General features: G+C 31.6%; 1 protein-coding gene across 1 annotated transcript in view; it reads right to left on the bottom strand.

Annotated features, from left to right (window-relative positions):
- The window catches only part of LOC127727765 (serine-rich adhesin for platelets-like), a 53,494-nt gene that overhangs the window by 31,463 nt on the left and 6,406 nt on the right, over positions 1-15,625 (bottom strand). The window contains exons 8-21 of the mRNA XM_052234882.1: positions 15,451-15,454; positions 14,316-14,588; positions 13,406-13,675; positions 11,956-12,228; positions 11,053-11,318; positions 10,749-10,752; positions 9,614-9,886; positions 8,704-8,973; positions 7,253-7,525; positions 6,342-6,611; positions 4,890-5,162; positions 3,980-4,249; positions 2,557-2,799; positions 604-873 (exon numbers count right to left, since the gene is read on the bottom strand). Of these exons, the coding sequence (XP_052090842.1) occupies positions 604-873; positions 2,557-2,799; positions 3,980-4,249; positions 4,890-5,162; positions 6,342-6,611; positions 7,253-7,525; positions 8,704-8,973; positions 9,614-9,886; positions 10,749-10,752; positions 11,053-11,318; positions 11,956-12,228; positions 13,406-13,675; positions 14,316-14,588; positions 15,451-15,454 (3,232 nt within the window). The remainder of the gene's footprint in view (positions 1-603; positions 874-2,556; positions 2,800-3,979; positions 4,250-4,889; positions 5,163-6,341; positions 6,612-7,252; positions 7,526-8,703; positions 8,974-9,613; positions 9,887-10,748; positions 10,753-11,052; positions 11,319-11,955; positions 12,229-13,405; positions 13,676-14,315; positions 14,589-15,450; positions 15,455-15,625) is intronic.

Here is a 15,625-nt window from a genome sequence, read left to right as displayed (position 1 = left end):
TTTCATACAGTAAAAATACAAAACAAATAAAAGAAATTGTGGAATATTAAACTCTAAAGAGCATTAATTATTGAAACAGTTTTCATTAAAATACAAAACTATCTTTTATTTCTGTAAATAAATCAAATGAAGAAACTGTTTTGATAATACAAGAATTCTTATTTTAAAATTTTATTTGTAGATGGATGCTGCATGATTTCTACTTATTCTACTCGGAAAAAGAAGATAACGAAATGAAACATTTTGTTAAATTTTGTATTTAATAATATATAAATAATATATAACATCAATCATAACTTACCAATCTGTTCGAAACATGCCTTAATAACTACATTTCTAATTGTTGGTGACTCATTAGGAGTGTTTGGTTTTACAATTAATTCGATGGTGTTCCCGGGTTTTCCGCCTAGACTGATAGGATTGTCGAAATTATCAACCTTAAAAAAGAAAGGAAATACTTATGACATTCACTGCGTCATCTAGTTGCTTAAGGCTTTTGTTTGAGAAATCTAATGAAGCGCTGGTTGATCAATGTTCTTCTTAACAGCAACTGTAATAATCAACTTTTCGTTCTAAAGACGTCAAAATGAATTATCGTAGTACTTACAGGTATTCTATCTATTACATTGGTGTCCTGTCTAATAATAACTGTTCCAGAATCAACATTGGTTTCATCCAAAGATATGGAGAACAGTTCTGATGTATCATCTTCATCGTTTAACTTAAAGATTAGTTTAGGGTTTTTGTCTGTATCAGCTGGAGTCCATCCTTTTGGTTTCTGTGAATCTGATGCCACATTTCCTGGAGCATCGGAAGAACTATCTACAGTGACATCAGTTGGTTGTGATCCATCCAACATGACTTTAATGCACTCTGTAATAATCAAAGAAATTTCCTCTTGTATAATCAAAATAAGACATCATCTATATAATTTAAGAAATACGCTTACGATCATCTGCAGATACTGGAGATATATACTTATATATACTTATACCAGTGTCTGAGCAGAAAGTTGATGAACCAGAGGTATGTCAAAGAACCTCTCGTCCTTTTTCTAAAAAGATCATCGGAAGGTACCAAGAACTTGTTGATAAATATTCCGTATCAACTTCACAAATAATACACGATGGTCTTGAAGTATATATTTTGCGTACTGACGTTGTTTATCATCTTAATAACGTGTTATAGTATTCTTTTATTTATCTTTATTAATATTACTTTTACTGTTAAGTCTGTTTTTTTAGATATCCATTTGACGTGACTCTGTGCTTATGTATCCCGTCATACTTTGAACGACAAAATTATTTTATTTATTAATATTACTTTTACTGTTGAGTCTGTTTTTTGTGATATACATTTGACGTGACTCTGTTCTTATGTATATCGTCATACTTTGTACCACACTATTATTTTATTTTATTTATTGATATTACTTTTACTGTTAAGTCTGTTTTTTGTTATATCCATTTTACGTGACTCTGTATTTATGTATCCCCTCATACTTTGAACGACTAAATGATTTTATGTCTACCTGTGCGAATTTCAAACGCGCGATTTTACGCCAGTACTTAAAACCTTCCATCCTTTATGGGTGGATTTTACATAGATAAATAAAATCGTATAATATGAGCAAAATGAGGATTTTAAATTTGATGTATGACTTTTTGTGCTTCTTCGTTACATTTGTTTGTTTTTATAGTGATTAAGATGATAACACAATGTTGACTGCTGTACCCCTATTTTTGACATTTTTACCTATTGTATCTGTTTGTTTTGTTCACGCATCGTTTTCAATATAATGGAATTTGATGCGACTGTCATACAAGTGAGAGGTTAAGCTAGCTATAAAAACAGGTTCAATCCACCATTTTCTACATAAGAAAATGCCTGTACCAAGTTAGGAATATGACAGTTGTTATCCATTCGTTTGATGTGTTTGATTTTTCGATTTTGCCATTTGATTGGGGACTTTTCTTTTTGAAATTTCCTCGGAGTTCAGTCTTTTTGTGATTTTACTTCTCATTGGTTTAACTGTTAAATTTGTACAGTTTGTTTGTTTTTTATGTCATAATAACATTTCTAAGTTAAATGTAGATAACCATGAATGACTAAATCAATAATTAATCAAATGAATTATGATTCTTGTTTTCCAACTAATAAAAGGATTATATAATTCCTGTTCTCCAACTACTAGTAATTAGATAAAATATGATTGATGTCTTCCAGAGTTCTAGTTATTTTACTTTCTACGCAAAAACAAAATGTTGTTCAACAATGACCAAATCAACCATCTCGTGAATTTTCGTCAATGATCATAGTTCCAGTCAGTTTTAATCTAAATAATTAATTTCACAAACTCAAATTTGTACCATGGGGAACAATCAGAAGTTGACTTTGGTTTGAATGATTAAAAGATAAGTAATACGTTACATAAAATAATACATCAATAAAATATTAGGTATAAACACAAATATTCGACAGTACAACATAACACAACAACCACCAATACTCGTTTTCACCGAAATGAAAAGAATGCATTAATGACAAACCAATTACCTGTTGTTGTCAAAACAGTTGTTGTTGAAGAAACACTTGGTGATGTTTCAATTGTTATGACACTTGTTTCTGTAGTTGGCGAAGGTGTTGTAGTGTAAGTGCTTGCACTAGGTTGTGTCGATATGAGACTGGTACCACTTGGTTGTGTCGATATGATACTGCTACCACTTGTTATGGCACTGGTTCCAGTTGTTTTTGTCGATGGTGTGGTAGGGCCTGGTGTAGAAATAGCAGTAGTTGTTCCTGTACAAAATTATGAAAAAATATCAGAATATAAAAAAGTAATAAAATAACGAGACGTGTCTCATAGCGACGAAAACATGGGTCATAAATTTGAATCAATAAAAAGGCCAGACAATTACAAATAAGACAGACATATCACCAAAAAACAAATAATTTGATCAATTCCAACATGTTCATAGACATCCATCAAAGTAAACAGCAGATAACACTGAAAACTGAATTCGGAAAGCATACAAAACTCAAAGAGTGATTTCAGGTACCCATAAAGGGTAGCAGTATCTGATTAATGCTAGTCGTTTTGCAAAAGTTCAAATGTATTGTCCTACTTTATTTTCTTCGTTTTAACCTGCATTATTTTCCTTGATAAATCGTGATACAGCTTCAAACGCTTTTATGTATGTATCCATGCACGGTTTTCAAGTGGTTATGATTGACCGTTCATGGTTAAGGTTAATATAAAAAAGCATTTCAGACACACGCAATTTATAAAGAGTTACTTTCACTTCATATTCGACACAGGCAGCTTCAAAATAATTGACCTAAAGAAAATAACTCTATTTTGGTTGAGAAGTATATTTCATACAGTAAAAATACAAAACAAATAAAATAAGTTCGAAAAGAAATTGTAGAATATTAAACTCTAATTATTGAAACAGTTTTCATCAAAATTCTAAACTATCTTTTATTTCTGTATATAAATCAAATAGAGAACACTGTATCGATAGTACAAGAATTCTTATTTCAAATGTTTATATGTAAAAGGAAGCTGATTTCAACTTATTCTACTCGGAAAAAGAAGACAACAAAATGAAAATGAAACATTTTGTTAAATATTTTTTTAATGATATATAAATAATATATAACATCAATCATAACTTACCAATCTGTTCAAAACATGCCTTGATAACTACATTTTTAATTGTTGGTGACTCATTGGGAGTGTCTGGTTTAACAATTAATTCGATGATGTTCCCGGGTTTTCCGCCTAGACTGATAGGATTGTCGAAATTCTCAACCTGAAAAAGAAATGAAATTTCTATGATATTCACTGCGTCATCTAGCTGCTTAAGGCTTTTGTTTGAGAAATCTAATGAAGCGTTAGTTGATCAATTTTCTTCTTAACAGCAACTTAATAATCAACTTTTCGTTCTAAAGACGTCGAAATGAATGATCGTAGTACTTACAGGTATTCTATCAATAACAGTTGTATCCTGTCTAATAATAACTGTTCCAGAATCAACATTGGTTTCATCCAAAGACATGGAAAATAATTCGGATGTATCATCTTCATCGTTTAACTTAAAGATTAGTTTAGGGTTTTTGTCTGTATCAGCTGGAGTCCATCCTTTTGGTTTCTGTGAATCTGATGCCACAGCCCCTGGAGCATTAGAAGAACTATCCACCGTTACATCAGTTGGTTGTGAACCATCCAACATGACTTTAATGCACTCTGCAATAATCAAAGAAATTTCCTCTTGTATAATCAGACGGAGACATCAATTACATTATTTAAATTATACGCTTACTATCATCTGCAGATACTGGAGATATATACTTATTGCTTCTACTTTTTAAGTTGTACAGTCTATTTTTTTATGTCTTAATAAATTTTTAGTTAGATGTAGATTAACCATGAATGACTAAATCAATAATTAATCAAATGAATGTAAGATTCCTGTTTTCAAACTGATAAAAGGAATATTTGTTTCCTATTTTCTAAATACTAGTACTTAAATAAAATATGATTCATGTTTTCCACAATCCTAGTTATTTTAGTTTCTACGCAAAACAAACATATTCTTCTATTTTGAGCAAGTCGACCATCTCGTGACTTGTCGTCAACTATTACACTTTCGGTTAGTTCTAACCTAAGTATTGACTTCACAAACTCAATTTAGTATAATGGGGACCAATCAGAAGTTAAAACTGGTTTGAATGTTTAGAAGATAAGTGATTTGTCATATTAAATAATGCATAAATAGAATAATAGGTGTATAAACACAAATATTCGACAGTACAACATAACACAACAACCACCAATACTCGTTTTCACCGAAATGAAAAGAATGCATTAATGACAAACCAATTACCTGTTGTTGTCAAAACAGTTGTTGTTGAAGAAACACTTGGTGATGTTTCAATTGTTATGACACTTGTTTCTGTAGTTGGCGATGGTGTTGTAGTGTAAGTGCTTGCACTAGGTTGTGTCGATATAGCGCTGCTAACACTTGGTTGCGTCGATATGAGACTGGTACCGCTTGGTTGTGTGGATATGATACTGCTACCACTTGTTATGGCACTGGTTCCAGTTGTTTTTGTCGATGGTGTGGTAGGGCCTGGTGTAGTAATAGCAGTAGTTGTTCCTGTACAAAATTATGAAAAAGTATCAGAATATAAAAAAGTAATAAAACAACGAGACGTGTCTCATAGCGACGAAAAACATGGGTCATAAATTTGAATCAATAAAAAGGCCAGACAATTACAAATAAGACACATATCACCAAAAAACAAATAATTTGATCAATTCCAACATGTTCATAGACATCCATCAAAGTAAACAGCAGATAACACTGAAAACTGAATTCGGAAAGCATACAAAACTCAAAGAGTGATTTCAGGTACCCATAAAGGGTAGTAGTATCTGACTAATGCTAGTCGTTTTGCAAAAGTTCAAATGTATTATCCTACTTTATTTTCTTCGTTTTAACCTGCATTATTTTCCTTGATAATTCGTGATATAGCTTCTATCGGTTTTATGTATGTATCCATGCCCAGTTTTCAAGTGGTTATGATTGACCGTTCATGGTGAAGGTTAATATAAAAAAGCATTTCGGACGCACGCAATTTATAAAGAGTTACTTTCACTTCATATTCGACACAGGCAGCTTCAAAATAATTGACCTAAAGAAAATAACTCTATTTTGGTTGAGAAGTATATTTCATACAGTAAAAATACAAAACAAATAAAATAAGTTCGAAAAGAAATTGTAGAATATTAAACTCTAATTATTGAAACAGTTTTCATCAAAATTCTAAACTATCTTTTATTTCTGTATATAAATCAAATAGAGAACACTGTATCGATAGTACAAGAATTCTTATTTCAAATGTTTATATGTAAAAGGAAGCTGATTTCAACTTATTCTACTCGGAAAAAGAAGATAACAAAATGAAAATGAAACATTTTGTTAAATATTTTTTTAATGATATATAAATAATATATAACATCAATCATAACTTACCAATCTGTTCAAAACATGCCTTGATAACTACATTTTTAATTGTTGGTGACTCATTGGGAGTGTCTGGTTTAACAATTAATTCGATGATGTTCCCGGGTTTTCCGCCTAGACTGATAGGATTGTCGAAATTCTCAACCTGAAAAAGAAATGAAATTTCTATGATATTCACTGCGTCATCTAGCTGCTTAAGGCTTTTGTTTGAGAAATCTAATGAAGCGTTAGTTGATCAATTTTCTTCTTAACAGCAACTTAATAATCAACTTTTCGTTCTAAAGACGTCGAAATGAATGATCGTAGTACTTACAGGTATTCTATCAATAACAGTTGTATCTTGTCTAATAATAACTGTTCCAGAATCAACATTGGTTTCATCCAAAGATATGGAAAACAATTCGGATGTATCATCTTCATCGTTTAACTTCAAGATTAGTTTAGGGTTTTTGTCTGTATCAGCTGGAGTCCATCCTTTTGGTTTCTGTGAATCTGATGCCACAGCCCCTGGAGCATTAGAAGAACTATCCACCGTTACATCAGTTGGTTGTGAACCATCCAACATGACTTTAATGCACTCTGCAATAATCAAAGAAATTTCCTCTTGTATAATCAGACGGAGACATCAATTACATTATTTAAATTATACGCTTACTATCATCTGCAGATACTGGAGATATATACTTATTGCTTGTACTTTTTAAGTTGTACAGTCTATTTTCTTTATGTCTTAATAAATTTTTAGTTAGATGTAGATTAATCATGAATGACTAAAACAATAATTAATCAAATGAATATATGATTCCTGTTTTCAAACTGATAAAAGGAATATTTGTTTCCTACTTTCCAAATACTAGTACTTAAATAAAATATGATTCATGTTTTCCACAATCCTAGTTATTTTAGTTTCTACGCAAAACAAATATATTGTTCTATTTTGAGCAAGTCGACCATCTCGTGACTTGTCGTCAACTATTACAGTTTCGGTTAGTTCTAACCTAAGTATTGACTTCACAAACTCAATTTAGTATAATGGGGACTAATCAGAAGTTAAAACTGGTTTGAATGTTTAGAAGATAAGTGATTTGTCATATTAAATAATGCATAAATAGAACAATAGGTGTATAAACACAAATATTCGACAGTACAACATAACACAACAACCACCAATACTCGTTTTCACCGAAATGAAAAGAATGCATTAATGACAAACCAATTACCTGTTGTTGTCAAAACAGTTGTTGTTGAAGAAACACTTGGTGATGTTTCAATTGTTATGACACTTGTTTCTGTAGTTGGCGATGGTGTTGTAGTGTAAGTGCTTGCACTAGGTTGTGTCGATATAGCGCTGCTAACACTTGGTTGCGTCGATATGAGACTGGTACCGCTTGGTTGTGTGGATATGATACTGCTACCACTTGTTATGGCACTGGTTCCAGTTGTTTTTGTCGATGGTGTGGTAGGGCCTGGTGTACCAATAGCAGTAGTTGTTCCTGTACAAAATTATGAAAAAGTATCAGAATATAAAAAAGTAATAAAACAACGAGACGTGTCTCATAGCGACGAAAACATGGGTCATAAATTTGAATCAATAAAAAGGCCAGACAATTACAAATAAGACACATATCACAAAACAAGAAATAATTTGATCAATTCCAACATGTTCATAGACATCCATCAAAGTAAACAGCAGATAACACTGAAAACTGAATTCAGAAAGCATACAAAACTCAAAGAGTGATTTAAGGTACCCATAAAGGGTAGTAGTATCTGAATAATGCTAGTCGTTTTGCAAAAATTCAAATGTATTACCCTACTTTATTTTCTTCGTTTTAACCTGCATTATTTTCCTTGATAAATCGTGATATAGCTTCTATCGCTTTTATGTATGTATCCATGCCCGGTTTTCAAGAGGTTATGATTGACCGTTCATGGTGAAGGTTAATATAAAAAAGCATTTCGGACGCACGCAATTTATAAAGAGTTACTTTCACTTCATATTCGACACAGGCAGCTTCAAAATAATTGACCTAAAGAAAATAACTCTATTTTGGTTGAGAAGTATATTTCATACAGTAAAAATACAAAACATATATAATAAGTTCGAAAAGAAATTGTAGAATATTAAACTCTAATTATTGAAACAGTTTTCATCAAAATTCTAAACTATCTTTTATTTCTGTATATAAATCAAATAGAGAACACTGTATTGATAGTACAAGAATTCTTATTTCAAATGTTTATATGTAAAAGGAAGCTGATTTCAACTTATTCTACTCGGAAAAAGAAGATAACAAAATGAAAATGAAACATTTTGTTAAATATTTTTTTAATGATATATAAATAATATATAACATCAATCATAACTTACCAATCTGTTCAAAACATGCCTTGATAACTACATTTTTAATTGTTGGTGACTCATTGGGAGTGTCTGGTTTAACAATTAGTTCGATGATGTTCCCGGGTTTTCCGCCTAGACTGATAGGATTGTCGAAATTCTCAACCTGAAAAAGAAATGAAATTTCTATGATATTCACTGCGTCATCTAGCTGCTTAAGGCTTTTGTTTGAGAAATCTAATGAAGCGTTAGTTGATCAATTTTCTTCTTAACAGCAACTTAATAATAAACTTTTCGTTCTAAAGACGTCGAAATGAATGATCGTAGTACTAACAGGTATTCTATCAATAACAGTTGTATCCTGTCTAATAATAACTGTTCCAGAATCAACATTGGTTTCATCCAAAGATATGGAAAACAATTCGGATGTATCATCTTCATCGTTTAACTTAAAGATTAGTTTAGGGTTTTTGTCTGTATCAGCTGGAGTCCATCCTTTTGGTTTCTGTGAATCTGATGCCACAGCCCCTGGAGCATTAGAAGAACTATCCACCGTTACATCAGTTGGTTGTGAACCATCCAACATGACTTTAATGCACTCTGCAATAATCAAAGAAATTTCCTCTTGTATAATCAGACGGAGACATCAATTACATTATTTAAATTATACGCTTACTATCATCTGCAGATACTGGAGATATATACCTATTGCTTGTACTTTTTAAGTTGTAAAGTCTATTTTTTTATGTCTTAATAAATTTTTAGTTAGATGTAGATTAACAATGAATGACTAAATCAATAATTAATCAAATGAATATATGATTCCTGTTTTCAAACTGATAAAAGGAATATTCGTTTCCTATTTTCCAAATACTAGTACTTAAATAAAATATGATTCATGTTTTCCACAATCCTAGTTATTTTAGTTTCTACGCAAAACAAACATATTGTTCTATTTTGACCAAGTCGACCATCTCGTGACTTGTCGTCAACTATTACACTTTCGGTTAGTTCTAACCTAAGTATTGACTTCACAAACTCAATTTAGTATAATGGGGACCAATCAGAAGTTAAAACTGGTTTGAATGTTTAGAAGATAAGTGATTTGTCATATTAAATAATGCATAAATAGAATAATAGGCGTATAAACACAAATATTCGACAGTACAACATAACACAACAACCACCAATACTCGTTTTCACCGAAATGAAAAGAATGCATTAATGACAAACCAATTACCTGTTGTTGTCAAAACAGTTGTTGTTGAAGAAACACTTGGTGATGTTTCAATTGTTATGACACTTGTTTCTGTAGTTGGCGATGGTGTTGTAGTGTAAGTGCTTGCACTAGGTTGTGTCGAAAAAGCGCTGCTAACACTTGGTTGCGTCGATATGAGACTGGTACCGCTTGGTTGTGTGGATATGATACTGCTACCACTTGTTATGGCACTGGTTCCAGTTGTTTTTGTCGATGGTGTGGTAGGGCCTGGTGTAGTAATAGCAGTAGTTGTTCCTGTACAAAATTATGAACAAGTATCAGAATATAAAAAAGTAATAAAACAACGATACGTGTCTCATAGCGACGAAAACATGGGTCATAAGTTTGAATCAATAAAAAGGCCAGACAATTACAAATAAGACAGACATATCACAAAACAAGAAATAATTTGATCAATTCCAACATGTTCATAGACATCCATCAAAGTAAACAGCAGATAACACTGAAAACTGAATTCGGAAAGCATACAAAACTCAAAGAGTGATTTCAGGTACCCATAAAGGGTAGTAGTATCTGATTAATGCTAGTCGTTTTGCAAAAGTTCAAATGTATTGTCCTACTTTATTTTCTTCGTTTTAACCTGCATTATTTTCCTTGATAAATCGTGATACAGCTTCAAACGCTTTTATGTATGTATCCATGCACGGTTTTCAAGTGGTTATGATTGACCGTTCATGGTTAAGGTTAATATAAAAAAGCATTTCAGACACACGCAATTTATAAAGAGTTACTTTCACTTCATATTCGACACAGGCAGCTTCAAAATAATTGACCTAAAGAAAATAACTCTATTTTGGTTGAGAAGTATGTTTCATACAGTGAAAATACAAAACAAATAAAATAAATTCGAAAAGAAATTGTAGAATATTAAACTCTAATTATTGAAACAGTTTTCAACTATCTTTTATTTCTGTAAATAAATCAAATAAAGAACACTGTTTCGATAATACAAGAATTCTTATTTCAAATGTTTATATGTAGATGAATGCTGATTTCAACTTATTCTACTCGGAAAAAGAAGATAACGAAATGAAACATTTTGTAAAATATTTTTTTAATGATATATGAATAATATATAACATCAATCATAACTTACCAATCTGTTCGAAACATGCCTTGATAACTACATTTTTAATTGTTGGTGACTCATTACGAGTGTTTGGTTTAACAATTAATTCGATGATGTTCCCGGGTTTTCCGCCTAGACTGATAGGATTGTCGAAATTCTCAACCTGAAAAAGAAATGAAATTCCTATGATATTCAATGCGTCATCTAGCTGCTTAAGGCTTTTGTTTGAGAAAACTAATGAAACGTTAGTTGATCAATTTTCTTCTTAACAGCAACTTAATAATAAACTTTTCGTTCTAAAGACGTCGAAATGAATGATCGTAGAACTTACAGGTATTCTATCAATTACAGTTGTATCCTGTCTAATAATAACTGTTCCTGAATCAACATTGGTTTCATCCAAAGATATGGAAAACAAATCTGATGTATCATCTTCATCGTTTAACTTAAAGATTAGTTTAGGGTTTTTGTCTGTATCAGCTGGAGTCCATCCTTTTGGTTTCTGTGAATCTGATGCCACAGCCCCTGGAGCATTAGAAGAACTATCCACCGTTACATCAGTTGGTTGTGAACCATCCAACATGACTTTAATACACTCTGCAATAATCAAAGAAATTTCCTCTTGTATAATCAGACGGAGACATCAATTACATTATTTAAGAAATACGCTTACTATCATCTGCAGATACTGGAGATATATACTTATTGCTTGTCCTTTTTAAGTTGTACAGTTTATTTTTTTATGTCTTAATAAATTTTTAGTTAGATGTAAATTAACCATGAATGACTAAATCAATAACTAATCAAATGAATAGATTCCTGTTTTCAAACTGATAAAAGGAATATTCGATTCCTGTTTTCCAACTACTAGTAATTAAATAAAATATGATGCATGTTTTCCACAATCCTAGTTATTTTAGTTTCTACGCAAAACAAACATATTGTTCTATTTTAACCAAGTCGACCATCTCGTGACTTGTCGTCAACTATCACAGTTTCAGTTAGTTCTAACCTAAGTATTGACTTCACAAACTCATTTTAGTATAATGGGGACCAATCAGAAGTTAAGACTGGTTTGAATGTTACGAAGATAAGTGATTTGTCATATTAAATAATGGATAAATAGAATAATAGGTGTATAAACACAAATATTCGACAGTACAACATAACACAACAACCACCAATACTCGTTTTCACCGAAATGAAAAGAATGCATTAATGACAAACCAATTACCTGTTGTTGTCAAAACAGTTGTTGTTGAAGAAACACTTGGTGATGTTTCAATTGTTATGACACTTGTTTCTGTAGTTGGCGATGGTGTTGTAGTGTAAGTGCTTGCACTAGGTTGTGTCGAAATAGCGCTGCTAACACTTGGTTGCGTCGATATGAGACTGGTACCGCTTGGTTGTGTGGATATGATACTGCTACCACTTGTTATGGCACTGGTTCCAGTTGTTTTTGTCGATGGTGTGGTAGGGCCTGGTGTACCAATAGCAGTAGTTGTTCCTGTACAAAATTATGAAAAAGTATCAGAATATAAAAAAGTAATAAAACAACGAGACGTGTCTCATAGCGACGAAAACATGGGTCATAAATTTGAATCAATAAAAAGGCCAGACAATTACAAATAAGACACATATCACCAAAAACAAATAATTTGATCAATTCCAACATGTTCATAGACATCCATCAAAGTAAACAGCAGATAACACTGAAAACTGAATTCAAAAAGCATACAAAACTCAAAGAGTGATTTAAGGTACCCATAAAGGGTAGTAGTATCTGAATAATGCTAGTCGTTTTGCAAAAATTCAAATGTATTACCCTACTTTATTTTCTTCGTTTTAACCTGCATTATTTTCCTTGATAAATCGTGATATAGCTTCTATCGCTTTTATGTTTGTATCCATGCCCGGTTTTCAGGTGGTTATGATTGACCGTTCATGGTGAAGGTTAATATAAAAAAGCATTTCGGACGCACGCAATTTATAAAGAGTTACTTTCACTTCATATTCGACACAGGCAGCTTCAAAATAATTGACCTAAAGAAAATAACTCTATTTTGGTTGAAAAGTATATTTCATACAGTAAAAATACAAAACAAATAAAATAAGTTCGAAAAGAAATTGTAGAATATTAAACTCTAATTATTGAAACAGTTTTCATCAAAATTCTAAACTATCTTTTATTTCTGTATATAAATCAAATAGAGAACACTGTATCGATAGTACAAGAATTCTTATTTCAAATGTTTATATGTAAAAGGAAGCTGATTTCAACTTATTCTACTCGGAAAAAGAAGATAACAAAATGAAAATGAAACATTTTGTTAAATATTTTTTTAATGATATATAAATAATATATAACATCAATCATAACTTACCAATCTGTTCAAAACATGCCTTGATAACTACATTTTTAATTGTTGGTGACTCATTGGGAGTGTTTGGTTTAACAATTAATTCGATGATGTTCCCGGGTTTTCCGCCTAGACTGATAGGATTGTCGAAATTCTCAACCTGAAAAAGAAATGAAATTTCTATGATATTCACTGCGTCATCTAGCTGCTTAAGGCTTTTGTTTGAGAAATCTAATGAAGCGTTAGTTGATCAATTTTCTTCTTAACAGCAACTTAATAATCAACTTTTCGTTCTAAAGACGTCGAAATGAATGATCGTAGTACTTACAGGTATTCTATCAATAACAGTTGTATCTTGTCTAATAATAACTGTTCCAGAATCAACATTGGTTTCATCCAAAGATATGGAAAACAATTCGGATGTATCATCTTCATCGTTTAACTTAAAGATTAGTTTAGGGTTTTTGTCTGTATCAGCTGGAGTCCATCCTTTTGGTTTCTGTGAATCTGATGCCACAGCCCCTGGAGCATTAGAAGAACTATCCACCGTTACATCAGTTGGTTGTGAACCATCCAACATGACTTTAATGCACTCTGCAATAATCAAAGAAATTTCCTCTTGTATAATCAGACGGAGACATCAATTACATTATTTAAATTATACGCTTACTATCATCTGCAGATACTGGAGATATATACCTATTGCTTGTACTTTTTAAGTTGTTAAGTCTATTTTTTTATGTCTTAATAAATTTTTAGTTAGATGTAAATTAACAATGAATGACTAAATCAATAATTAATCAAATGAATATATGATTCCTGTTTTCAAACTGATAAAAGGAATATTCGTTTCCTATTTTCCAAATACTAGTACTTAAATAAAATATGATTCATGTTTTCCACAATCCTAGTTATTTTAGTTTCTACGCAAAACAAACATATTGTTCTATTTTGACCAAGTCGACCATCTCGTGACTTGTCGTCAACTATTACAGTTTCGGTTAGTTCTAACCTAAGTATTGACTTCACAAACTCAATTTAGTATAATGGGGACTAATCAGAAGTTAAAACTGGTTTGAATGTTTAGAAGATAAGTGATTTGTCATATTAAATAATGCATAAATAGAATAATAGGTGTATAAACACAAATATTCGACAGTACAACATAACACAACAACCACCAATACTCGTTTTCACCGAAATGAAAAGAATGCATTAATGACAAACCAATTACCTGTTGTTGTCAAAACAGTCGTTGTTGAAGAAACACTTGGTGATGTTTCAATTGTTATGACACTTGTTTCTGTAGTTGGCGATGGTGTTGTAGTGTAAGTGCTTGCACTAGGTTGTGTCGATATAGCGCTGCTAACACTTGGTTGCGTCGATATGAGACTGGTACCGCTTGGTTGTGTGGATATGATACTGCTACCACTTGTTATGGCACTGGTTCCAGTTGTTTTTGTCGATGGTGTGGTAGGGCCTGGTGTAGTAATAGCAGTAGTTGTTCCTGTACAAAATTATGAAAAAGTATCAGAATATACAAAAGTAATAAAACAACGATACGTGTCTCATAGCGACGAAAACATGGGTCATAAGTTTGAATCAATAAAAAGGCCAGACAATTACAAATAAGACAGACATATCACAAAACAAGAAATAATTTGATCAATTCCAATATGTTCATAGACATCCATCAAAGTAAACAGCAGATAACACTGAAAACTGAATTCGGAAAGCATACAAAACTCAAAGAGTGATTTCAGGTACCCATAAAGGGTAGTAGTATCTGATTAATGCTAGTCGTTTTGCAAAAGTTCAAATGTATTGTCCTACTTTATTTTCTTCGTTTTAACCTGCATTATTTTCCTTGATAAATCGTGATACAGCTTCAAACGCTTTTATGTATGTATCCATGCACGGTTTTCAAGTGGTTATGATTGACCGTTCATGGTTAAGGTTAATATAAAAAAGCATTTCCGACACACGCAATTTATAAAGAGTTACTTTCACTTCATATTCGACACAGGCAGCTTCAAAATAATTGACCTAAAGAAAATAACTCTATTTTGGTTGAGAAGTATGTTTCATACAGTAAAAATACAAAACAAATAAAATAAATTCGAAAAGAAATTGTAGAATATTAAACTCTAATTATTGAAACAGTTTTCAACTATCTTTTATTTCTGTAAATAAATCAAATAAAGAACACTGTTTCGATAATACAAGAATTCTTATTTCAAATGTTTATATGTAGATGAATGCTGATTTCAACTTATTCTACTCGGAAAAAGAAGATAACGAAATGAAACATTTTGTAAAATATTTTTTTAATGATATATGAATAATATATAACATCAATCATAACTTACCAATCTGTTCGAAACATGCCTTGATAACTACATTTTTAATTGTTGGTGACTCATTACGAGTGTTTGGTTTAACAATTAATTCGATGATGTTCCCGGGTTTTCCGCCTAGACTGATAGGATTGTCGAAATTCTCAACCTGAAAAAGAAATGAAATTCCTATGATATTCAATGCGTC

This window comes from Mytilus californianus, unplaced genomic scaffold, assembly GCF_021869535.1.
Source record: "Mytilus californianus isolate M0D057914Y unplaced genomic scaffold, xbMytCali1.0.p SCAF_2, whole genome shotgun sequence".
NCBI lineage: Eukaryota > Metazoa > Mollusca > Bivalvia > Mytilida > Mytilidae > Mytilus > Mytilus californianus.
This window is presented reverse-complemented; position numbering and strand designations above follow the sequence as displayed.